The sequence below is a fragment of the Leguminivora glycinivorella genome, chromosome 2 (genome assembly GCF_023078275.1).
Source record: "Leguminivora glycinivorella isolate SPB_JAAS2020 chromosome 2, LegGlyc_1.1, whole genome shotgun sequence".
Classification (NCBI taxonomy): domain Eukaryota; kingdom Metazoa; phylum Arthropoda; class Insecta; order Lepidoptera; family Tortricidae; genus Leguminivora; species Leguminivora glycinivorella.
The window spans coordinates 16,942,872-16,969,424 of record NC_062972.1 but is presented as its reverse complement, the minus strand read 5'-3'; the positions used below and the strand labels follow the sequence as shown (position 1 = coordinate 16,969,424).

Below are 26,553 nucleotides of genomic sequence, written 5' to 3'. Positions count from 1 at the left end.
TAGATGAAGCTGATTATTTACCGGTACCGGTCTATGAATTATACGCCTTTAAAATCTCTTGTAACAATATAACAATGTATTTAACTATCTTTTATTCATAAAATAAAATTATGGAAACGGATTAAATCGCGTATAATGAATTTACAATTCATCCCGACGTTTCGAACACTACAGCATTCGTGGTCAACGGACCCGACTGAGGAAAAATTACAATATGCAAAAACTAACCACATACAAGAAATATTAACGAACCATGACCATAAATAATATAGATTTTTAAGGCAGGTTCACACACTATTAATAATAAAGCTAGTTATACAATATTCAAAAAATGTACCATTACTATGTTAAAGCTACGTACTACGTAAAGCTACGTAGTTACCTTAAAGACTGCATATAATAATTAGTATTATAGATAATATAGTTATATGTTGATTATATATACATGATAATAGTGATAATGTAAGAGAGTAGAGACTGCTCGATCCCACAGTCAAACCGTGAAAACTGTTTTGTGGGACACTGTTCTAATGTAAACTGTTTATTTGTGTGTTAATAAATAAATATTAAATTAATTAATTAAAAAACGATTAATCAATTAAATTAATTTTATTGTTTTTATAAAAACATTGGTATACCCAGTCTCATTTGCATCCCTTAAAACTATTTCTGTTAGTTGTAAATTATTTGATGTTGTGCGAAATAGTGACAATACCATTATAATATACTTAATTCGTTTCATTATAAGTAGTCCTCCTCCTTGCGATATCCCGGTATTTGCCACGGCTCATGGGAGCCTGGGGTCCGCTTTGACAACTAATCCCAAGATTTGGCGTAGGCACTCATTTTTACGAAAGCGACTGCCATCTGACCTTCCAACCAAACTAGACCTTATTGGAATTAGTCCGGTTTCCTCACGATGTTTTCATTCACCGAAAAGCGACTGGCAAATATCAAATAACATTTCGCACATAAATTCCGAAAAACTCATTGGTGCGAGTCGGGGTTCGAACCCGCGACCTCCGGAACGAAAGTCGCACGTACTTACCGCTAGGCTACCAGCGTTTCATTATAAATAGTAAGATGACGTAATAATAGCCTATTACTAACAGGTGTTCATCCAATTAGAAAGTATTAAAGATAAACGCAATCGACGGCCCGAGCGGAGTGGCGTGAGCGGCTGCAGCTAATTCCCCAGGATACCTAGCCAACATCACAATCGTTTACGTTTTGTAAGCGTGTCCTAGCTAGCTCTCCCTATCCCTCTTCTGTAGTAGCCTGACAAAGCCAGACTGAGTTTCGATCGCCAGCTTTAACGATTGTTCCTTCTGCGTGGCGAGAGCTCCAGCTAATTCCCTAGTTCCGTAACCTAGTTGCGAGTTGTGCGACACTCGGCCGCGTCTGGACTGGCCCTTATTCAATTAGATGTGTTTTCAAGTTGCAACTGTATATAATACAATGAAAAGAGAAGCAGTTTTGAAAACACCGCAAAAAAAGTTACTAAATTTTTGAATTTTTGTGTTAGTCATTAAAATTATATTATACATTACGAATGCTATTATTTAAATAAGAATAATATTTTAGAGAAAATACCTCAACATAGGTAATACCTATGTTAAGGTATTTTTACACTATACGCGCGCGGTCCTAATCCAGGCACCTTCGGCGCCCTCATACTTAAAGAGTCGGGCGAAACCCGACGCATGCTGTCCTAAGCCGGGTGCCTTCGGCACCCTCATAGTTAAAGTGTCGTGTGTATACTATACATGCAATTGACGGGCTCGAGTGGAGCGGCAAGAGCTGCAGTTAATTCCCCAGTTTCGTAACCTACTTGCAAGTTGTGCGACACTCGGCCACTTCTGGACTGGCCGCTACTTTGTTACAGCTACAGGCCCAACTCCCACTAGTTGCAAACTAAATTCCTTACTTATTCAATTTAGATATGTTCCTAAGTTGCAGCTAGAATTAAGCTGCACATTGGATTAGTTATCTTTATGCTTTATGTGGTACACCATGAACAAATAGCATGGCGTGAGTAGCTATTTATTTAGACTAGGTACACGACAATAACCTAACCACAAAATTTAAATTTAAAAAAAAACCCGAACACTCCCGACTAACTCAGCTTTCAGACAAAAAAAAAACTAAATCTAAAACGGTTCATCCGTTCGGGAGCTACGATGCCACAAACAGACACACACACCGACAGACAGACAGACAAACAGATAAACAGACAGACAGACACGTCAAACTTATAACACCCCATCGTTTTTGCGTCGGGGGTTAAAAATAAAGATTTTTGTTAGACGTTCCGTAATTTTTACCAACGTACAGTTAGTTGCAGCTTATATGCAAGGAGGTGTACTTTTCTCTGCAGCTGACTGTACAAAATGAAATAAATGTTTTTACTAGAGTCTGTTCGTAAAATGAAGAGTCGTGGAATGTATTGAACCCCATACATCACGAATCTTCTCTTTCCCAACAGACTACCAATAATATTATTTGAATAAGAAGAATATCACAGAGAAACCTGACTATGATGCTCGATAAATGCAATCAGCAGCACCCGAGCGGAGTTTCGAGAGCGGCTGCAGCTAATTCCCCAGTTTCGTAACCTAGTTGCGAGACTTGCGAGTTGCGAGTTGTGTGGCACTCGGCCGCGTCTGGACGTTACAATTAAAGGCCCAGCGGGGGCGGCAAACTAAATTATTCAATTTAGATATGTTTTGAAGTGGCAGATGTGTATTGTAATTTTTTTATTTGCAATATAGCTATATACTTATATGGGCCATTTTTTTTTCAAAGTTTTGGATTGGATTTGGAATTTTTTATGTGGTTTTCACTCAGGTTCGTACGGAACCCTAAAAAGTGTCCCAAGGTTTTTTCCCATTCCGTTACCATTTTTTCATACATTTTGTATGGCGGTAACGGAATGGAAGGTCTGGAAAATGTATATGGAAATTTTGGGACTTTTTTTGTCCTATCAGGATCGAAAGACCTCGCGATTCTGAGTATGAATCGCGTAAAAAATACATATGTTACAAAAAAAGTGGGGTGGACAACTTTGAAAAAATGGCCCATATCAGGGGCGGCTCACTCCGTGATTCTATCGCCGCGCTACAAGTACATGTTGGCGGCCGCGAGTTCGCGGCCCAATCAGGGGTGGCGCGCGTTGTCACGGAACACACGTTCGCGCTTTCTATTGTCACTTTACGACGCGATTTTTTTAAGGTTCATATGCGATGTCCGCGTGTGGAATGGCTAATAATGCTTATTTAACTAGACATCACGAATGAAATAAATACCATAAGACATTCTTACACAGATCTCTATTGATAAAGTCCCACGGAGCCCATATGTCAATATGGGAACAGTGGGTTCCTAAGAGTACACAGTCACTCACAGTGTTTATTTCGAGACGGTTTAATTATTTAGAATTACTTAAGAGTACATTGCTACTTATCTACATCCATATTATAAAACCAATTGTTATGTATTGTAAACATCAATTATACATCAATAGCGGTAAATAAAAATTATTTCACGATTTCAAGCATCTGCATTTTTTAAATGAATTAACTGAAAGTCAAAGGTCAGTTGCCCAGTTCGAAATATTATATCAAGTAATTCGTCATATTCAAATAATTAATGAATCTACGGTTGTACTCACGTTATCATATCGCTATTCCTGCGACATGTTTCGGGCCAATTTGAGGCCCTATTTAGGTATATAGGAGTTCACCGTAGATTCATTAATTATTTGAATATGTCTCACGAAAGTTTAACGTGTATATTCGTCATATTATTTTTTTTTATGAAATAGGCAGCAAACGAGCAGACGAGCCGCCTGATGGGAAGCAGTCATCGCCGCCCATGGACATAAGCAACATCAGGGGAGCCACTTATGCGTTGCCGACCTTTGAGAACCCTAAATACCTGTTTTCCTTTTATTATATTATATCAGTCGCATAAACTACTAATAAAATACTATCCTAGTTTGACAGCGTACTCTTAAACCCCACTTTATAATTAGGTATCTGAGAGGCAATCGAAACGCAGCAGCCTAGTTACAACTTCCTGATGGGTTTATTGAAGCAGCACTGCAGATATCGAATATTCAACTCGACACTTACATTACTGCGTCAAAGCAAATGCATAGATGTAATAAACGTGTCTAAGTGCTACTTGGAGTTAGAACTACCTAAGTCAATGTTGAATTTTCTTTGGCGTTCTCGTTTGGTGTAGGTATTCTCTTCACTATTTACACATTTTTACACATATTGACATTATCGACTGAGTACCACGGTGAGGACGTGAAGGTTTGTGTTGTGGGTACTCAGATAACGATAATACGAGCATATTGTGCTCGTCATACAAATAAAAACCCTTTAACCGGGATTCGAACCTGGGACCATCAGCTTAGCAAACATTATCACAAACCACAAAACCAGACCGATCGTCAACAAAAAAGATAGTACTTATTTAATATCACTAAACTTTTCACACTGACAAATCGATATCTTTCGAGCTTTGTCCAGGCAGGCAATCATGGTCCCGCGACAAATGATATAACATCGGGCCGTCCCTTTCGCACTTTTTGTAAGTGCGATAGGGGCGGCCTGATGTTTTATCGTTTTTCGCACGACCATGCTACCGGTGCAGATATGGCAGTATAAAACCCGTGGAACTACATTTCCGCACTTTTTTCATTCCTAAATAAATTATTCATTTAAACAAAACTCTAGTTCATTGGGTCGCCTAGAAGTTTATTCATAACAAATTGCTAATTTATTCTTGAGCAGATTGCATTTCTCTTAAGAACTCGCCGGAGACGTAATCCTTGTTATAAGTTCACTCTTAGAATATCTAGTTACCAAGTTCCTGTTGAATAGAGCTTCTTTCGAGAGGTACTCATAGATTTGACTGCGAGTATGAATAGAACTGAGCTCGAAAAAATGCTTTGTTCTCACTTTCTACCGGAAATAATACATTAATTCCCATAAACTGTTATGGCTTATGGCATGTCTGCGATACTTCTATTTAGTGTGTATAGAAAGTATTTTTTTCTTTTTGTACCCCTGAGGTAAAATTTTTTAGCAACTAAATACAGACAAAATAATTTTACTGTATATTTTCTAGGCAAATTTTTAGACTTTTTGTAAACAACAAACGACGAAAAACTTCGCGGCATTGCGCGAGTGCGCCTAATATTTTAGAGCTCTTTGCTCGCGGCGAAGACGTTAAGCACTCGCGGTGAAGTCTCTTTCTACAGTTTCAACACAACGAATTCGCTCGAAAATACATACTAGGTGCACTCGCGGCTAGTCCGTTGCGTACTCACGGCGAATTCGATGCGCGGTCGCCACGCCTTCAAAGTTAATGTGATAGCGCACTTTTGTGCTTATTCTGACTATTGTATACTAGCGGACAATAGAAGGTAAAATTAAGAATAAATATTTGCCCCAATTCCATTTTTATCGCGGTTGGTTTGCTACTAAGCTGTCACTACAGAGCTACAATAATAGTACCTACATTGTGCAGCAAGGGAGGAAGTTGCATATTACTAACGAGAGTAAGTTAAATCGCGACAGCTTGCCGGAGCGATATAAAGACTCGAGTTAGTATTCATACTTCCCGTTACACACAATGTTTTTCATCACACTTGCATTATAAAAAATATGCAAAAAGATAAAAAAGAGTTCAATGCAGTACTAGAAATTTCTTAACTCCCTAGGGAGAACGATTTTTCTATAACTCACGCTCCGCCTGCGTGCAATAGCACATTTAGTGTGCGAGCGTGATGAAAAAACAGTAACATGCCTCCTCCAGTGTCACCCAGATCCCCAGGCTTTACAAACTCAAACCCCGTACTGGCAACAAATCGAATAAGCGCGCGCTTGCCGAATACTGAACGGGATCCAATACGAATTCAATTCAGATTTAAAAGCGGGCTGAAGACAGCCGCTAAGAAATGACTAAAGGATAAATTTGGTTTGTTTGGAGCTCGCTAGTTCGAAAGTGAGTTTTGCGGAAAATGTGCAGTTTTGTTAGAGTTTCGCAAGTAATTAGTAATACGGTAATTACTAATTACCTAGTCATTACCGAAATATAGTTACCAATGTTTTTCCTAAGGCGATATAAACAAGATGCCAATGTTGTCAATCTCAAGCGTTTTTAATCGTTGGAGTATAAAATAAAAGATACTACGAGTAGGTATAGGTTACCTTATAATACCTATTCCATAATAGGGGGCGGCTCACTCCGCCATTCTATCGCCGCGCCACAAGTACATGCTGGCGGCCGCGAGTTCGCGGCCTAATCAGGGGTGGCGCACGTTCTCACAGAATGCACGTTCGCACTTTCTATTGTTACTTTACGTCGCGAGTTTTTTTTTAAGTTTTTTATGCGATGTTTTAATGCTTGTCATCATGAATAAAATAGGACAGTCTTACACAGATTTACTATTGATTAATCCCACGGAAAAGTTCAATAAGGCTTGTGATGTTGGGACTACAAATATATATATGTATATACTGTATATATATCTAGAAAGTACCCAAGACTGGAATATACTAGTCTAACATTTTATCTGAGTATTAATTCGTTTTAATCCATAGGCAACCCTATCGTCCGACGCTGCGCACGTGCGGCTCGTTTCTTTGTTAGAATTTTGTAGGCATTCAAAAGGCGGCATTTCGTGAACATCAAAGCAGTGGGCCTTCTGTACTTGTACTATTATATGTGTCGCTTAACTTCAAATCTGGGTAAATCCATTCTGCTATAAGCTTGATTATTTTTCAGGTCATATTATATTTTTTATATATTCAACCTTAAAGCAGAATGGATTTACCCAGGTTTGAAGTTAAGCGACACATATATTCTGTGATAATAGTCACGTTTAGTTTTTTGAATGTTCTGCTAGAGGCACCAGCCTTATTAATGTGGTACAAATACGAGTATAACGTAATTGAAATGTTACTCGTAATGAAATAAGTGTAACTCAGCTATAAAGAATTGTGGTTAATGATAACCCCTTAGCAGCTGATAATGAAACTTTGCCTAGATGCCCAACGTTTACTTTTTAGAAAATGAAACGAAAACTCTCTATCACTTATTAATGCGACTGATAGACACAAGCGTATCTATCGCTACGGCGTTAACGATTGGCATGTTGGCTAGGCGCCGTCCTATAATTATAAAGAACTAGGTATCTATGTGTAAATGAAAATGAGATGTTTATTTTTCAAGTGGGCATATTACAATGCGCATATGAACGTCAAATAAAGCTACGCCGGCTCTAACCCTACGCCTCAGCCTCGAGAAGATTTCAGTCCTCCCTCAGTTGGAGATCGTAGATATCGATCGAGTAAATATGTGAATAAAGTATACCATGTGGTAATAATTCTATCAACTCAACTAATAAAAGTTAATTTTTCAGTTTTCAGAATGATAACGTACTAGCGTTTACAACAATATAATCTCTTTTTTAATTTTAACGCTATCACTTTTATAACTTTACAATTATAATTAAAGTCACCTTAATTAACTGCATGTTGTAACTTTCCTGATGAGTAACAAAATGTTATAAACGTTATAAAAAGCACGTGTAAACTACTCAGGGTGGTGAGTAGCAGCGGCGGGCGTACTACTTGAACGTCTAATAATCCGACTAATTAACGCAGAGCGGAGTGGAGCGCCAGACGTGGATTAAACGGGAAAGAAGATACGGCAACGAGGGTGCACAGTCACAGTATAATCAAAGAGGATCAAGTATTATAGAGAGTTACTGTCAAAGTAAAATATGTAATCACAGTACACATACTGCCATCTCTGGACACAGGCTTAAAACTTCTAAACCTCAGTTTTGAGACTTTTGACAATTTGGCCCATATCCTTAGCTTGATATGTGTTAAAATGTCAAATATTAATATTAGCGCCATCTAGCTGAGCGTCCCCCAAAGGTGTAACGCCATCTTGGCCACCGTACCTTTTTCTATATGGTTCTGAGGTACGTTATTTTCTTAGACTGTAGCTGTCTATCAGTGGCGTGGCGTGAAAATAGTCGTTGATAAAGCTGGAAGGGTTTTTGGGATCTGTTTGTATGAACTTCTATAGATACTGGAGAATTTTAGGGAATCCATAGGGAATCGAGTTGTATCGACGCCCCGCCACTGCTGTCTATATGGAGTTTTTGTTAATAATAAAGAGTACCTACTATCGTACAGTACTGTATGTCTACTCCCGCTCCCCGCTGAAAGTGCCACCCACCCGATCTCGGTTGCCTCACATGACACTTTACAGCCTGTCACAAACGCGACCAGTCGACCTGTCATATCTCATACAAGCATGGTACGCGTTTACCTACACGAGCTTAGACTGTGTGCGTAGTAACGCGCCTCTTTCATATATTTGATCGCCATTGTCCGAGGTTTGGCAGAGAGTTAGGGGCAACATGCTTCGGATATCTAATGCTTACTAGTTTATTACATGTCCAGAATAGTGGTTTTGTCCCGGTAGTGAGCAATATTTGGCCAAATACCGAAAATTCGGCAAAGGGGCCGGCAAATAGACCGGATATACCGAATAGTTGACGAATATGCTGAATCTTGGCATGTCTATGTGCTATCAAGCGGGCCGTATGCTTTTTAGCGGAGTTACAGATTTTCCTTTTCGCACGTGTCATACCACGTTTTTCAGTACAGATGGCCCTCCGAAGTTCCGACCTGACAAGAAATGAACCACTTCTCGCACTAAAAAAAGCACCATCTGTAATTCATGCGTAAAAAAAAGCACCATCTGTAATTCATGTAATCTGTGGCAGAGCATTCGCAAAGCCCGCGACGGTTGCGAGTGCAATTAGGGCGCCTTGTTAACAGATTATATCTCCCGTCCCGTTTTCTCATACACAACATCTATGAGAAAAAGCGAGATGGTGAAATAGACGGTGTCTCTTTTTCATCTGAATAGAACTGGAAGCAGAGGAACCGAACTGAGTGAGGTTTTTTTATGGAGATTTGAATAGAATAGATAGGAGGGTTTTTTAAGTAGCTATTATCTATTGAACAAATTGTGGTATCTTCATTGGTTCTTGTATTAACTGATAATATTATTTTATAAGATAAATTGTACCGTTTGTGCCCTAATAAACATCAAAACATTAAAACATTGAATATCTAGTGACAGTGGAGGAAACTTCACTTGTTTTATTTTAATACGTGTAATAAACGTTCCTAAATATATAAAGTTATCTAGATACCTATATGTAATACATATTACCTGCCAACGAACTTACAAGTAAAAGATACAAAATTGTATCAATTTCAAGGTAGGTATTGTTGTTTTATTACAAAAAATAATACGTAAATACTGTAGATTGTCATATTTCCATAAGATACAGTAATAACAAAGAGGCTAATTAAATGTACAATGCGATTTATGCGATACAAGTGCGGAAAAGAGGAAATTCGAAACGAGTGGCGATAAATTAAAACACGACCGAGGAGAGTAACGTACGATACCGATAAAGATCCCTTTTTTCAAACTTGTATCGTAATTGTACGATTACATTCAAAAATTTTCGAAACTAGTCACTTCGTTAAACAGAATCACTCATCAAAAATCTCGGTTTTCACTTTACTTATACAGCAGAATCAAACCAGTTGAGTGGGCTGAAATTCAAAAGGAAGAGAAATAAACAGCTCCGCTAAGTATAAAGTGCTGTCAACATTAATAGAGAAGTCTGAATATTGCCGATATCGGAATAAGATGTCAGAATTCAGAATTCATCTTTTTGACACAGCAGCGTGAAAAGCTTATAAATGACGGTTCACTCCGCGAGCTAACATTAAATTCTATTTTCGTGATTTGATATAGAATTTTTTTATACTACGTCGGTGGCAAACAAGTATACGGTCCGCCTGATGGAAAGCGGTCACCGTAACCTATGGACGCCTCCAACTCAAGGAGTGTCACCGGCGCGCGAACCCATTAAAAACGTGTACAAGTTCCAAGAAGGGTTCGGGTTCCGATGACTCAAAGGACAATAGACGGAACAAATTAGTTCCATAGATCCTTCCGTCACCAGCACACCGCACCCTCGTTGAGCTCTGGCAGCCTTACTCACCGGCAGAAACACAACACTATGAGTAGGGTCTAGTGCTATTTGGCTGCGGCCTTCTGTAAGGCGGAGGTATTTCCCTAGTTGAGCTCTGCTCTAGATTCGAGAGAGATGATATCCGCTGTGCTGTGCCTACCAATCAAAGCGGTATATCACTATGCCCTATTTACCTACCTCCTAGATTGATTTGGTTTTCGTGGTTTAAATAAATAAATAATATAGGACATTATTTATTACACGGATTGACCGGCCCCCACGGTAAGAAGGAAAATATCATGATCTAGTGAGCGTTAAGAGCATCCTGAGCGTAGTGAGATACCATTTTTTACATTTTATATGACACTGTATTTTTATTCACAGTTGTTAGAATTCATTCATCATCCTACTTGGCAAGGCTAATATAATTTATACGCAATTTTAAGTAAAAAATAATAATAATTAGATACTGTTATTAATTAAGCTAACAACATAATATATCTTTAAAAAAATGCTTTATTTGAATCTTCTGACTTGAAAATAGGCTGTGCCCAGTAAAGAAAACTAAATCAAATGTTTACCAAGGAATTTCCTAACAATTTTCTCTGTAAATAAAAACTTTATATTACTTCCGTGCAAATTCAAATAGAAAGTTTTCGACGTAGTTCAGGGTTTCCAATGTTCTCTATGAAATGAAATGAAATATTTATTCGCAAGAAATGAATAAAAAAATACTGCTCTGGGTAAGACTTGAACTCACAGTCTTCGTTTTTAATTAAATTTTATCTCACATGTAGAAGAAGTTAGTTGATAAGTACTACATTTTCTTGGTAGCTATGATAAAAGTTTGATACTGCAATCTTCCTTCGTTAATTGGTTTCCTCGTCATAGAAATGATATGATTTGGAGTGTTCAATTTCTTACTCGAAACTTTAACAACTCGAATTGTTGAATAGGGGTCTAGCAATTTATTAATGTGTTAACAAACGAGTTTATATCAATGTGTTTATAAAATATTTTCATTTGTTTAAATGTTTAAATACAACTCGAATACGTAAACATAAAATATGGTCATTTGTATGGACTTAGGTGAATATTATACGAATACTTGCGCAGCAAGTCAAGACGTAGTCCACATGGTAGTGCGCTAAAGGTTCGATCCTGACAGCGATGGTTTTCAATCACCTTGTCACTGAAACGCCCTGACTGAAATTTAAGAAACTTATTGTGTTATCAACAAAATAGAAACGTGTATTATATGTATATAGTTTTATATTATGCCCATTTAAACTTTATTTCAAGTATATTCTATTTCATGTTGCAGGAATTCCATTATCAATTTCTACATGGGGTACTACAGTATAGACGGTCAACAAAATCTTGACACTAAATAACCACAAAATTAAAATTTTCTTATGAAAAAATATGTTTATGGACCCTTGCGACATATACCTAGTGGGTTTTCAATCTTCTTGATTTTCATGAAACATACTACAGGCTAACAAAATCTCAACACTAAATAACCACAAAATTAAAATTTTGAAAAAAGCCCCGACATAGTGGACCGATTTTCATGAAACATGGCTAAGAACACTCCCGACTAATTCAGCTTTCAAACAAAAAAATATCTAAATCGTTTCATCCATTTGGGAGCTACGATGCCACAGATAGAGATACCCACAGACAGACAAGTCAAACTTATAACACCCCGTCGTTTTTGCGTCGGGGGTTAAAAAAGTCGTGAAATTTTCGGTGGGAATTAAACCTTCGCCTTTACATTTTCAATCTACTTTTAATTGTTATGGCTCATTTAGAAAGGCACGCACTTTAAAAAGACAATTAATTGGTCGATGAACCTTACATTTTTCGAATTTGCCGTCTTTTTTAGTGCCAAGATTAGACGATATTAAATATAAATAAATAAATAATAAGGATACGATATGTACAGTCATCTGTACATCCAAGTCACCAAGTGATAAATCGGTCACTAAGTATATTCATATATTCATATTCATATTCATTTATTCATAAAATTAAAATTTTTACATGTCAAGGTTAAAGTTAAATCATCATAAATTGTACCCACAATACAATATTACATTATAAAAATAGAAAATACTCTCAAACAAATTCAATAATTAATTTAAAAAAAATAGATGTCGAACAATAATTACAAAATAATAATAATAGTATGTGATAGGCGTAGGGATGTGACGACCCCATTGCCCATTGGTTTTACCAGTGCAATCAGTCAACGCAGGGCAGCTTGTGGCGAGCTGTTGGGGAACAGCGACCCCACGTACCCGAGTGCTCCTGGGGAGTCCTGTTACCCGTAAGGCGGGTGGGTGGGACAGTACTCTCTACCTCTGGCTGGCCGTCCAGAGTGGAGTCGTTAGGGCTACATGCCCCAGGGGTGGAAGTGAAAATTTGCATAAGACGCGAGTTGGTGCAGTGGCTTCACAGCCACTGGGCAGAAAGCGGTGTACACCTCTCGACACCCTTGAGTTCTCACACCGGTGTTGCCCTTGAGCCATCTTGGATGTCGCTTTTTGTGGGGGCCCATCTTGTGGGGACGAGTCACCGTCTGCCGGAAATAAAATTGGATACCGTTTTATTAGGCAGGCGTCCGGTTTTTTATCCATAGCCCAGTATTTAGTCCATCACTTTCATCAAAATAGACCAGTTCATTTTAGATTCCATTAACTCTCAAATAGTCCTTACACCCTGGCGGGTGCTGCCTCTGCGTGTGTCCCATGATACGGGCAAGGGCAACATCCGTTCGGTGTACCCCTTACATTTCATTAAAGTGTCGAAAGGGGCTCTACGCGTTGGCTTCGGCCCCGCGCACGCCTCCCAAAGGTCCGGAATACCATTGTTCCGTGATGGGAAAGACATAGTATGTAAGTACTATCAGCTGTAAAAGTGCATAGCGAATTTATCAATGAATTCATTCATAGTTTATCCATGCACTTTTGCAGCAGTACAAAATGCCCGGGCATTGTGAATGATGCCCATTGTGAGTGGTCAGTTATATTAATAATACAAGCATCTGTTGCTAACACGTAGTTAATTGCATAATTATATATTATGAATATAATTACCAATAGATTAGACGTTACTGTCATCAAATTCGATATTCGATCTTGAAACGTTTCCCCGATTTCAGAGGTTATCGTTGGTATTAAGCTGGCCCCAGAGGAACAGATATAATAAATTAACGAAATTCATTTTGAGAAATTTCTGATAAAATATAAGCTTCTGGGAATCGGAGTGGTTTCCCAGTCTTTGTAGGGATAGGTACTAATTTATTACAAGTCAAATATACTTACAATATAAAATTAGAAATAAATTGTCCGGTCGGAGACTGTTTGTAGCTTCCTTATTCTGGTTCATTTGAATACGACGTTAATTATAACACGGCATTCTCAGCGCTAACAAGTGTATACCATTTAGTTTTAAATACGTGACACGATAGCGTAAAACGTTACGGAAAATTATTGGAAAATGACGTTCATTACATGAAACCGAACAGCGACCGCAAATGGTCACCTATTAGAACATGTTTACACGTTAGAGTAACGCGTTCTAAGTTCTAATACGTTAGAAATTGTTTGCTAATAATGGTAAGCTTATAGCCGATGTTTGTGCCCCCGTCATAAATAAATAAACACCTAGACAACAAGTTAACACGCTATGCGAGTGACACCAATGTAACCATTAACAGTAAAGAGATAAGAATAAAATATTGAAACATAAAACTCTCTCTAACATAAAACTCGATTCAATAGCCTTTTTTAGTCCTTTGAACTGTTCGCTAATTTCGACCATTCAAAATATAGTATATTGTGCAACAAGGGAGGTAAGGGGAATTTTGTCAACGAGTGTTAATAAGTCGCGACAGCCGCAGGCTGGAGATAGTTATAGACACGAGTTTACATAATCCTTACCTCCTGAGTTACACACAATATTTTTTATCACATTTGAGAGGAAAACAAAGAGAAAAAAATAAGGCAAAAGCTTCAATGAATGGCGGTGTTGTACTGCCCGTTGCTATGGCAACGCGGTCAAGCGCAAATCGAGATGGCCGTCACAATTTCCTGCCAGATTGCAAATTATAACGATTTATCTACGTGAAATTTACACAATAAATGTAAAACACACTGAAATAATTGTAAAACATAAATAAAATGCATTTTTCATACCGTATAACATTTTTTTTATAGCTTAATAGTCAAATTTTAGTTGTGCACAAAATCCTTGGCTGATTGAAACATCCTTTGCCTGAAGTATTGTACGGATTGTATTAATTTTTAAAACTAAATCCATTACTCCCTTGGGAATAAAATAGTACATTATTCTTCAGTACACGTAGATGCAATGAGACCTTTAAACAGCAAATGTATGAAAAATGTTTTATCTATGATTTTGACACTAATACATTATCCGCCTATTAGTCTAACAAAATGTATAATATTCCGAAGCTCTCTAAAAGCTCAATCATTTATTCAAAGCGTGCTTTACCAGAATCGTTCTGGTATCCATATCTGGTATCCATATATTATCATTTTTTATAGCTTAATAGTCAAATTTTAGTTGTGCACAAAATCCTTGGCTGATTGAAACATCCTTTGCCTGAAGTATTGTACGGATTGTATTAATTTTTAAAACTAAATCCATTACTCCCTTGGGAATAAAATAGTACATTATTCTTCAGTACACGTAGATGCAATGAGACCTTTAAACAGCAAATGTGATGAAAAATGTTTTATCTATGATTTTGACACTCAATACATTATCCGCCTACTCATAGTCTAACAAAATGTATAATATTCCGAAGCTCTCTAAAAGCTCAATCATTTATTCAAAGCGTGCTTTACCAGAATCGTTCTGGTATCCATATTCTTTCCTCTCATTTGCCATTTAAATTTGTCTTGCGATAAGCCTGGACATCTGTCGGGCGGATATTGCCAAGGAATATGGTATGTAATGTATATTACCAGTGGAACTCGAACGAGTGCTTAAGGTTAATCAATATTTTTTCCCCTCACTAGCTCGGAAACACGTGTTTTGTCCTTTAATAACAGCGGGTAAAAACGCATTTTATCCACTAGTGGGTAAAGCAATTTGACCTTGAATAAAGTCAAATTAACTGCTTTAAAATTGATAAAAGTAGGTGAATCTAGTAATAAAGATGATTTACCACCTGTGGAACTACTGGAAGCAGTGATAAACGCGTTTTTTGCGCTGTAGTTTCCTCGCTATAGTGAGGGGAAAAGTTTGGTGTTACACTCGGATGCAAATGTATTTTACTTCTCGTGTGTTAAAAAACTCGCAAGTTCGGGATTCTATTCTACTCTCTTCGCTCGTGGTTCAACTTTTTTTTTATACTACGTCGGTAGCAAACAAGCATACGGCCCGCCTGATGTAAAGCGGTCACCGTAACCTATGGACGCCTGCAACTCAAACAGTGTCACAAGCGCGTTGCCACCCTATTAGAAACTTGTACACTCCCTTTTGCTGTGTTAAGTACACAGCAAAAAGGAATGTACAAGTTCTAAGGAGGGTTCGGGTTGCCGACGACTCAAAGGACAATAGACGGAACAAGTTAGTTCCGTAAGTCCTCCCGTCACCAGCACACCGCACCCTCGTTGAGCTCTGGCAGCCTTACTCACCGGCAGGAACACAACACTATGAGTAGGGTCTAGTGCTATTTGGCTGCGGTCTTCTGTAAGGCGGAGGTACTACCCCAGTTGGGCTCTGCTCTAGATTCGAGCGAGACGATATCCGCTGTGCTGTGCTGTGCCCTACCACACAAAGCGGAATATCATTCGCTTTGCCCTACCTCCTCCTAATTGTATAACAAATAACTATTAATGCTTGCATTTTGAGGTTATTACTCGACTAACAACACAGTTGAAATACTAAGACCGGAATATAACTAAATTTTGATCGTCTTTAGGTTTGTAAATCAGATTTATTTCGGGTTTCAGAATTTTACATCCCCTTTTCTTCCGTTGGTGCCGTAGAAGTTGGTTGTGGGATTATCCCACACCACAATTGAGTTCTCAGGCTAACAACCTGTCACTGCCATATCACAATTGTGTTTACATTAACCCCCATATTAAGAGTGGAACATGAGCAGTTTCATACGCACTGTCTAGTTCTTTTTGCAATTCAGGCGTTGGTTATTTTATGTATGTACGAGTATGTCATGTAAGTTACAAATCTTTACCAACTGGCAATGCAATGCCTACATTTTTTTTTCTATTGCCAAGGTTGCAAATTACAACTACTCACAAGAAAAACCAGCACATATTCCATCAAGTCGTTGCTATAGAAAACCTGTGTTTGGGACCACGAGAATGAGAAATGGAAGGAGCGCGGCGGTTACAATCCCATTATCTCCGCTTGGAATGCATTCGGGACCTCGATGCTCTAATGTGAACCATGTTGGCTGAGATAAGCTGTCTTTACTTGAACAGGTTATCATTTGTAGACTAATCACTTTACAAGTACCTATTTGCAAAATAATTAAAGGGTCATGCTGGTAAAATCACTATACTTTATTAATAATATAGTTTGAGCGGATATATGTAACTGCATAGTTTTTAATAAAACCCGGCAACCTTCAAATCAGGGGTAAATAAATAGGCATCTTCTGGACGAGCTCACTCCATCGTAGGCCACTTCTTTGGCTTTGGCTAGTCTGTGGCTAGGAGTAAGGTAACCATTTATAGGTATAATATTTAAAAAAGTCTAAGGTAATTTGCATGGACCTTTGGGTCTCATGGTCGATGTTATAATATTTTAGCGCTAATTAATAGTTCTTGAACTTAACCCTAGAGTACTAAGACTATAGGTAGGTACCTGTTTCATCAATCAGGTTTTTCGCTTAATTATTCAAAAAGCTTAAACATTGTTAGCAACAACTTTTCGAATAAACATAAATTGTAAATTTGTTTTTTATCATGCAGAAACGTCTGCGAGCGATATTACATATTTTTAAATTAAAAGAAAAATGGAAAAATTCACACCTCCGGCAGGACTCGAACCTGCGACCTTTGGCCTTGCCGGGGCCATCACGCTTTCAACTGCGCCACGGAAGCCTGCTGGATGTGTGCGAATTTACCCATGCCTTCCCTCAATTCTCAACCGCCTTAGGGTGGCGTTATAGCAAACATCTACCCGTAAGAATAGATCCTGGATCTATCAACCAGCAGGCCTCTGTGGCGCAGTTGGAACCGTGATGGCCCCGGCAAGGCCAAAGGTCGCAGGTTCGAGTCCTGCCGGAGGTGTGAATGTTTCCATTTTTCCTTTAATTTAAAAATACATAAATTGTAAGTTAAGTCATAAAATAAGTTTGTAGGATTATTGTAAGTGTATACTTATATGTACCGTCATTAAATATTTTTTTTGTAGTCTATCTAAACAAATTCCGTCACGTTTTGAAATAAATACTTATCCAAGATGTCTGCCGAAAAATTTGAAAGAATAAGCGGTTAAGGAATTTTAATTTTCCTGAATTAATTTCTGTTCATTTTTCACAGGCCTTAATGCTAGGGTTGCCACGAAATTGAGTCAGATTGCCGACATTAATTTTAATGAGCTAATTATTTTAAGAGATTGCGTAACGTTGATTTGGAGATGTGAAAAGCTGAATAATGGGAAAACGAGTATAACATTAATATGGAAAACCGTCAATATGGTTCTAAAGGATTGTTCGTGCACGCTGGACCGAGCGCCGTAAACTTTTATTTTTATTTTTGGTGTTTTGTTTGCACATAACATGATTGACAAATCATGATTTAGAGTATTTTCTTTATAAATCTAAGTATATAACGCTTTGGCCCGGTCCTAGAACGTTCTAGCGTCACAGCGTTTTTCACATATATCGGATTTAAATTTCAAAATTCTCATTCGTTTTCGAAGAATCGAGTGAGCCATGCATCCAGTTGGTGTGTGAAAAAGTTAGTATCCGCAATCCTGACCTATACGTTACAGACTTTATTTTCTCTTTTCCACCAGGATCTGTAGTTTCGACCTGACACAAAATGAACCAGTTTTCGCACTAGTGTGAGTTTAGCACCATCTGTACTGAAAAATTAATATTGTTTATTTTAACAGGCAACCCTAGTCGCGTCGGCAAGGAATTATGAAGGAAGAATCTCAGAGATGGATTACGACATTATTTTTGGACCGAGTTTATTTAAATTACAGCCTCCGTTCATCTTCTTTGATGTACTTACTGGCTTAGAATTTCGTGGCCACATAGCACAAGTTTAAAACTTGTCAGAGTTCTTAAACGAAACCAGGAAAATCTCTTAACAAAACGGAATGCTGGATTTCTTTAATAAATAAAAGGAGTGTACAAGTTCAAAGGAGGGTTTGGATTGCCGACGACTCAAAGGACAATAGACGGAACAAATTAGTTCCGTAAATCCTCCCGTCGTCAGCACCCCGCACCCTCGTTGAGCTCTGGCAGCCTTACTCACCGGCAGGAACACAACACTATGAGACACTATTTTTTGTTTTATTATTTATACATAAATGTATATGTACTCGTACAGTAGTTACTGAGCGTTTTCCACAAAAAAGATTAAAAACCTATTCTCTTACATGGTAATAATTTTTTGGTTCGTCGAACTCAGAATTTCTAACATAATTATCCTAATCTGATATTTTGAAAAATTCCAAAAAGTATAGATAAATTTTAGTTTCTAAACTACGATTCGAATGATTTTTTTTTCTAATTGTTTATTTTCGATGGAGCAAGGGTATTCAAATCGCTTTTGAAATCTTAAATTAGTAAATGAAAATGCAATAGTTAACTGAGTAACGTAATGCTTTAAAAACTCAAGTGGACTTTTTTATCTAAGGAGTAATTTCGAGAAAATATTATATTTAGCGAGGGTATTAAAAGTTGTGTTTTATATCTCAACTTAATAAATAGAAAATGAAAATGACAATAAAAAAATCAATACGTTCTCTAAGATAAAATTGATACCTTCGGCTCTCTATTCTTGCTCGGTCAATAAAAAATACGAAACTTATATCCAAAAAAATACAAAAAGTTTATAGAATCCTGGGATCCGAACGCAGTTTCACGGCGTGACAGGCGACTGTTCACCAACGACGCCATTACATAACACGCTGTTACCGACGAAATTAGGCTATCCATATATAATTATTTAAATATAAATAATAATGTCAAATCCATACTAATATTACAAATGGGAAAGGGTATGTGTCTGTTTGTTTGTCCGTCTTTCACGGAAAAAATGGAGCGACGAATTGACGTGATTATTTAAGGGGATTTAGTTGAAGGGATGGAGAGTGACATAGGCTACTTTTGTCTCTTTCTAACGCAAGCGCAAAAGCTAGTACAGATCGGGTAGCATGGTCGCGCGATAGACGATAAAATATCAGGCCGTCCCTGTCGCACTATTAGTAAGTGCGATTATAGGGACGGCCAGATATTTTATCATTTATCGCGCGACTATATTAATTGCCTGCCTGGACCAGATTATGTTGATGATAATTTGATGATAATTATTATTTGTAACCATTTAGTTAATATTGTCTTCAGTTACCGCGATAGTTACTCATGAAATGAAAACTATGAAAACGGATTAAATCGCGTATAATGAGTTTAAAATTCATCCCGACGTTTCGAACACTTTACAGCGTTCGTGGTCAACGGGTGACTGAGGAAAAATTACAATGTGCAAAAGCTACCCATATTCTTGCTATTATATTCTTGTTTACCATTTAGTTGTTGAAGAAAAATATTCACAAAACAACAACATAGGTCAACCAGCTCAGTAAATGCAAGGAGTACAGCACATTACTAATACTAGACCGAGACGCCATTACGAAATGAAATGAAATGAAATGAAATGAAATGAAATGAAATGAAATGAAATGAAATGAAATGAAATGAAATATTTATTTTTCCAAGTAGGCATATTACAATGCGCTTATGAACGTCAAATAAAACTACGCCGGCTCTAACCCTACGCCTCAGCCTCGAGAAGATTTCAGTCCCCCCTCAGTTGGAGGAGGGTATCCACTATGGGACCGGCAAGAAACTCGGCGGGCCACTTCTTTTCAAAACATTACATCTTATATTTAACATGCATTAAAAAAAAACAAGATACAATTTAATAAGCAAAAGTATTCATAAAAAAAAATATTAACACAAGAAATTATACAAAGTACAAAGCTATTATGATTATTAATAAGAGATGTTAGAGATGTATAGAGTCTCTAAGTGTCAAAGTACATCTAAAAAAATTATACATGAAGAAAAAAACCGAATAACTAAAATAACTTTAGAGTTGTAAAAGACTCTTGTTGTCTTAAGCAAAGGAAAAAAAAAATATATATGTATACTTAATCTACTTTTTTCCTTGGAGATGTATATGGTCTCCAAGAGTCAGAAAGAAAAATAAACAAACAAGGACCGAACAGAGTGCCTCAACGTAATCTCATTCAAAATTAATGTTACATAGAATAGCATAGCCCCTATTAGCTGAAACAGACCGGTCTTCACAAACAGCACCCGTTCACGAATATGGCGCGTATCTCAGCCATCGCCTCCCTCAACCTTCATTCGGGAAGGTGGCGACCCGATCAACGACGTCACCGTAAGCAAAGACTTTTTAGCGAGCATGACATGTTCAAGCTGTCCGGGCTGTATTAAATATTCCAATAATAAGTGAATACGGTATACCTAGATGTAAGACACAACATTCCGTGCTTGTATGTTACATAGTTTAAATTGACTTAATTGAAAACAAGATCTTGGGAGATGTAAAAGGTCCCCACAGTCAATTATAATTAATGGGATATAATAAAAAATAAAAATTTGGAGGTGTAAAGGTTCTCCAAGTGTCAAAAGAACTAGAAATAGAAAAAAAAATGCGTATGAAATACAAATTTCACGTCAAGAGACTGTTAAGCTAGCAATCTCCAACTAATTCTACAGAATACATAACTAGTATGTACTCAACAAGTCAATATATATATATATACCAAATTATAATTATACAATAATAAGGATCAATAATTTAAACAGCCAGTAGCAACAGCGCCTTAAGCATGACACAATGTCTCCCGGGACACTGCTAGCAAAACTATGACAGATTTTGAGCCTGGATAGTCGGCCATGGTGTAGTATCTCCCAGGTAATCATCAATTTTGTAGTACCCCTTTTTGAGAAGTGCACTTTTTATGTACTTCTTGAATGAAGTAAAGGGCAGATCCCATGCCTCTAAGGGTACCTTATTATAAAATGTTACACAGTTTCCCAGGAACGATTTCTTCACTTTCTGTAGACGAAACTTGGAAACCGCTAGCTTATGTTTGTTCCGTGTATTATAACTATGAATATCTGACAGTTTCTTAAAGGACTCTATATTCTTATGAGTATACATTATCACATCTAGTATGTATTGTGAAGCTACTGTAAGGATGTCTATCTCCTTAAAGCGTTCCTTCAGTGAGTCACGTGACGCCATGTTGTAGATAGATCGTATTGCCCGTTTCTGGAGAACGAAGATGGTTTGAATATCTGCTGCTTTTCCCCAGGCCAATATGCCGTAAGACATAACACTATGAAAGTAACTGAAATAAACTAGGCGAGCTGTCTCCACATCAGTTAATTGCCTAATTCTCCTTACGGCATACGCGGCAGAGCTCAACCTTTTTGCTAGGGCAGATATATGAGGACCCCATTGCAGATTGCAATCTAAAGTAAGACCAAGAAAGAGCGTATTCTCGACAAGGTCCAGGTTTTCGCCATTCAGCGTGATGGTAGTATCTGTCTTCCTTACATTGGGTAAAGAGAATTTAACACATTTCGTCTTCTTGGCATTAAGGAGCAAGTTATTTGCTGTAAACCATTCTAGTACCTCCTTCAAAGTTTCATTCACATGGCTATAGTCACTCAGTTGCCTATCAACTTTGAAAATTAGTGAAGTATCATCAGCAAATAAGACTATCTCACATTTGTTCTTTACAAGACATGGCAAATCATTTATATACACAAGGAAAAGAAAAGGTCCCAGAATAGAACCCTGTGGTACTCCAAGCTTTACAGTTGTACCGTTAGATTCAGTACCATTTACAACCACTTTCTGGGTTCTTTCGTTTAAGTAAGATTCAACAAGCTGTAAAGCTTTAGAGGATAGACCGTAGTGCTTCAGCTTGTGTAGTAGTGTGTCGTGCTCCACACAATCGAAAGCTTTGGAGAGATCGCAGAAAATACCGATAGCATCTAACGAGAGTTCCCAGGCATCGTATATGTGCTTGATTAGCACAGAGGCAGCATCTGTCGTCGAACGACCTCGTGTAAAACCAAATTGCTGATGCTGAAGTAATCCATTCGTGTTAAAATGTCGAAGCAACTGGTTCAATATAATTTTCTCAAACACTTTGCTGAGAACGGGAAGTATGGAAATTGGTCTAAAATTTCCAAGGTCATCCTTGCTGCCTGATTTAAACAGAGGAATAACCTTACTATACTTCATCAGATTGGGAAACACACATTCCCTAACACAAGCGTTAAACACATCGGCTAGATAAGGTGCCACGACGTCAATAATTGAATACACGACTTTCACAGATATCCCCCAAATGTCCTCACTGTTTTTAACTTTTAAGGACTTGAAAGTTTTAATAATCTCTTCGGGGTCAGTAAATTGGAAATATAATTCCATGCTGCATTTCTTAACATTGTAATTGTCCAAGTAGAGACCTGCCTTAACTACAGAGGAGTTTAAATTCCGTGTAGTATCAGTGGCTATGTTGGTGAAAAAGTGTTGAAAGGCGCCAGCAACATCGTCGTCTGCAGACAATACTTGGTCTTGAACTTTTAGTGTGTAATGGCCATCACGGGGTTTCGTCTTCCCGGTTTCAGCGTTTATCATATTCCAGGTAGCTTTTATTTTATTGTCTGCCGACCTGACCTTCTTGCTTAAGAATGCAGACTTAGCCGCGGCGCAAACTTTCTTAAACACTTTTGAATACCTCCTTACATATTCAGTAAAATTTTCATCATGGTTAAAATTCCTCATTTCATACAGGTCATACAATCTCTTCCTGCTTCTGTGGATACCGACGGTGGCCCAGTCACTAAACTTTGACTTCAATTGGCCTTGCTGTACAGTCTTCGTCTTAAAAATATTCTTGTGGACGTCGTGGATGACACTCGACAGTTCCCCGTATAATGTATCAGGATCTTGCTTGCTTATACCTGTCAAAGTAGGTACCTGCGATATAATAGATTCTCTAAACTTATCCATTCGGCTAGCAGTGATAGGCCTATACGTAATCGCTTGCTGTTGTTTTACAATGTTGACTTGGAAATAAGCTTTCTGACCACAGTGATCAGAGCTGAAACAACTAAAGACATCTTTCTTTTCAACTTCACAATTACAGAATATATTATCCAAACAAGTCGCCGTACTGGCTGTAATTCTTGTGGGCTCGTGGAAAAGCGGAAACAAGTCAAAAGACTGAAAAAGATTTAAGAATCTAACTGTGTGTCCATGCGTGGGATCTAGTATATTAACATTAAAGTCCCCACAAATTATTATCTTCTTACTGCTAACAAACACTCGTCTCAACGCATCTTCCATCACAGACTCAAAAACGCTAAAATCCGCCGAAGGTGGTCTGTAGACGCACATTATAATGTGATCCTCCAATTCTATACATGATATTTCTATAGTTCGCTCAGTAGAAAGTTTAACTATGTCATTTCTTTCTTTACATTTAAATTTATTTTTTACTATAATCAATGATCCCCCGTGAATGGCGGACTTTCTACTGAACGAGCTAATTATGTCATAATTACAGATATTAAATACTAATAATTCATATTCTTTGAGCCAGTGCTCCGTAACGCACATGACATCAATATCTTGTGATTCTAAGAAAAGAACCACCTCTAACTCTTTGCTGGAGAAGCCCTGTAGGTTTTGGTGAACTAACCTAAGCTCACGGGGCCTCTCCGCTGTCTCAGCCGTCAGTTTAAATGCTGTGGGCGGCCCGCGGGGAGGCTGCGCACGCGCCGGCGCTCGCCGCGCGGCCGGCACCGTTGCCACTGGCCGAAATGTCAAAAAACCCCGGTTCTACGTTGTAAGCTAGTAATTTTGCTGTCGTCACTTTACAATTCCGTGGTACATTCAAATAATTATCTCTTAGTCTAAAACGGTAATTATTTCTTTTATACATAATGTTCAGATCAATAAAATGGTAAGCGCTTTCGTAACAAGTCGCATTGTACAACATGGAATTTAACTCCGACACTCTAACGTTGTGCTCATGGGAAACAGAGTCAGAATACGGAAAAGAGCATAAAATAATTTTATAAATTCCATGTCGCTCAATGTCGGACAGCGTGCGTATGAGGGATCCCACGTGAGATCTCTTCACACCCACACTATCGCCGAGGTGTATAATCAGAGTGGTGCCACTGTCAAACTTGTCCCTCGCCAGGCGGCGCACGACCGATTCGACGGAGGCACCACGCAAGCACACATTTGTTACACTTTGCCGGAGACATTCACCCAGCAGCACGCCGAGGCCGGCCCCGATTGCGTCAGAATAGATGACCGTCGACCGCGGAGGGTCCCGGCTCCGAGCGCGCGGAGCGCCGGGCGCCGGGGCGGGCGCCGCGCTCGACGCGCGCGCCGGCGACGGGGCCGGCGGCCGAGGCTCAGGCTCGACGGTCAGCCGCTCCAGAGCCAGCCGCAGGAGGCTCGACGGTGTCGGGGCCGGCGACCGCGGCTCAGGCTCGACGGTCAGCCGCTCGAGAGCCAGCCGCAGGAGGCTCGGCGGCGACGGAGCCGGCGCGGCGACGGCGGGGCTCGGCGGGACAGGGCGGCGGGCGGCGGGCTCGGGCTCGCGGCGCGGAGAGGGCGCGGGCGCGGGCGCGGGCGCGGGCGCGGGCGCGGGGCTCGGGCGCGGCGCGAACAAGGCACGCAGCGCGGGCGACCCCGGCGCCGCCAGCGCGGCACGGAGCGCCGGCGAGTGCGGCGCGGCGGGGCGCCGCCGAGCAGGCGCAGGCGAGTCCATACACACCGGGTACCCGCTCGATGGATCTAGAACATTATTCATAAAAGATATGTACTCGTGTAATGCATTACTTGTCAATTCATATCTATTATTCAGGTCTTTCAGTTTTGATTCTAATTTGTACAATTCATCGGAGCGACTGTTCAACTCCTGTGCTGTCAGGTCGAGTCGGTGTTGACAATTTAGAAGTTCATCGCTTAAGGCGACACTGTTACATCTGGACTGTATTGTCTTAAACATAGAATTTTGTCGTTTAACTAAAAGCTTTGATTTCTTTATAAATTTGCTTAACTTTAAGTATTTTTTAATTTTATTTGACCCCTTCAATGTCACTCTGGGATCACTGCCGCCCTCTAAGTGCACAGACTCCTTTAAATCTACATGGTCCTTCATTGGGGAGCACGGTGCACTGTCATGAACCACATCTAAATCGAAGCTATTAAATTCAGCAAATATACTTAAATTGTTTTCAGCCGGAGCGGAGTTCCCGGAGCAATACTTGCAATACCGTTTTGAATCCGACTCTTAACAAACGTTTTGATTTAAACATCACTGTGAAAATGGTACAGCAATGAACTTATACTTAATAGGTATTTTCTTAATTTATTTAACATCAACATTAATAATGTAATCTCGATTAGAGTAACTTGTGTGAATATCTTATCTTATAGAGAGTAGAGGGTAGAGTTTTGGTGATTCCACGAAAATTGTTACAATTAGTATTACTGGCAATGTAACCCATTTCTCACAAACAATAAAGATTATGATTATGATTATGTGAAGTTATGTGTGTATAAGGGCCAAACGGACAGTAACAAATGAAATTTATATAGAATCAGTATAGCAGTTGGATTGCAGCACTAGCAGCCCGTCTGTACCAGCCTTAAAGCAACATGTTTATCGAAACTCTGCAATGTTCGTTGACAAAAACTCTCTAGTTACCCTCTGATTAATAAGATTTAATAGGAAGATAAGTATTCACGGTACCATTCAATTATTGATGCAAGGAGTAAGACATTTGTCAATTTAGTATAAAAATTAAGAATGTGACGATAGGATGACATCCACGGAAACGTAATTTTAACACATACCTAGTTAATAATTATGTTATACATTTTAGGCGAACTTACTTAACTGTTATAGCCACTATTTAATTAGGTAATTAGTGTAATTACGTTATATAGTAATAAGATTGATGGTAGTAAAAAAAAGTCTACTTTAAGAGGGTTCAAGGCGCAGGATTATCATTTTATTAAGATGTAAACACTGTTTTATGACTGATATATTGTTTCAAAAATAATAAATAGGCACTGCTTAATAAAGTGAGCTTCGTTATACTATTTACATGCAATAACTTTAAAATTATTTTTTCATGGTAT

The 26,553-nt window shown here is 38.6% G+C and overlaps 1 protein-coding gene across 1 annotated transcript; it reads right to left on the bottom strand.

The window, feature by feature from the left end:
- Positions 1 to 1,247: 1,247 nt before the first annotated feature.
- Positions 1,248 to 25,567, bottom strand: LOC125238632 (vegetative cell wall protein gp1-like). The gene is made up of 3 exons (XM_048145998.1): positions 25,508 to 25,567; positions 24,539 to 25,405; positions 1,248 to 1,412 (listed from the first exon to the last, which is right to left on the bottom strand). The coding sequence occupies exons 1-3, from the start codon at positions 25,565 to 25,567 to the stop codon at positions 1,248 to 1,250; spliced, it is 1,092 nt and encodes a 363-aa protein (XP_048001955.1).
- Between the last annotated feature and the right edge of the window lie 986 nt (positions 25,568 to 26,553).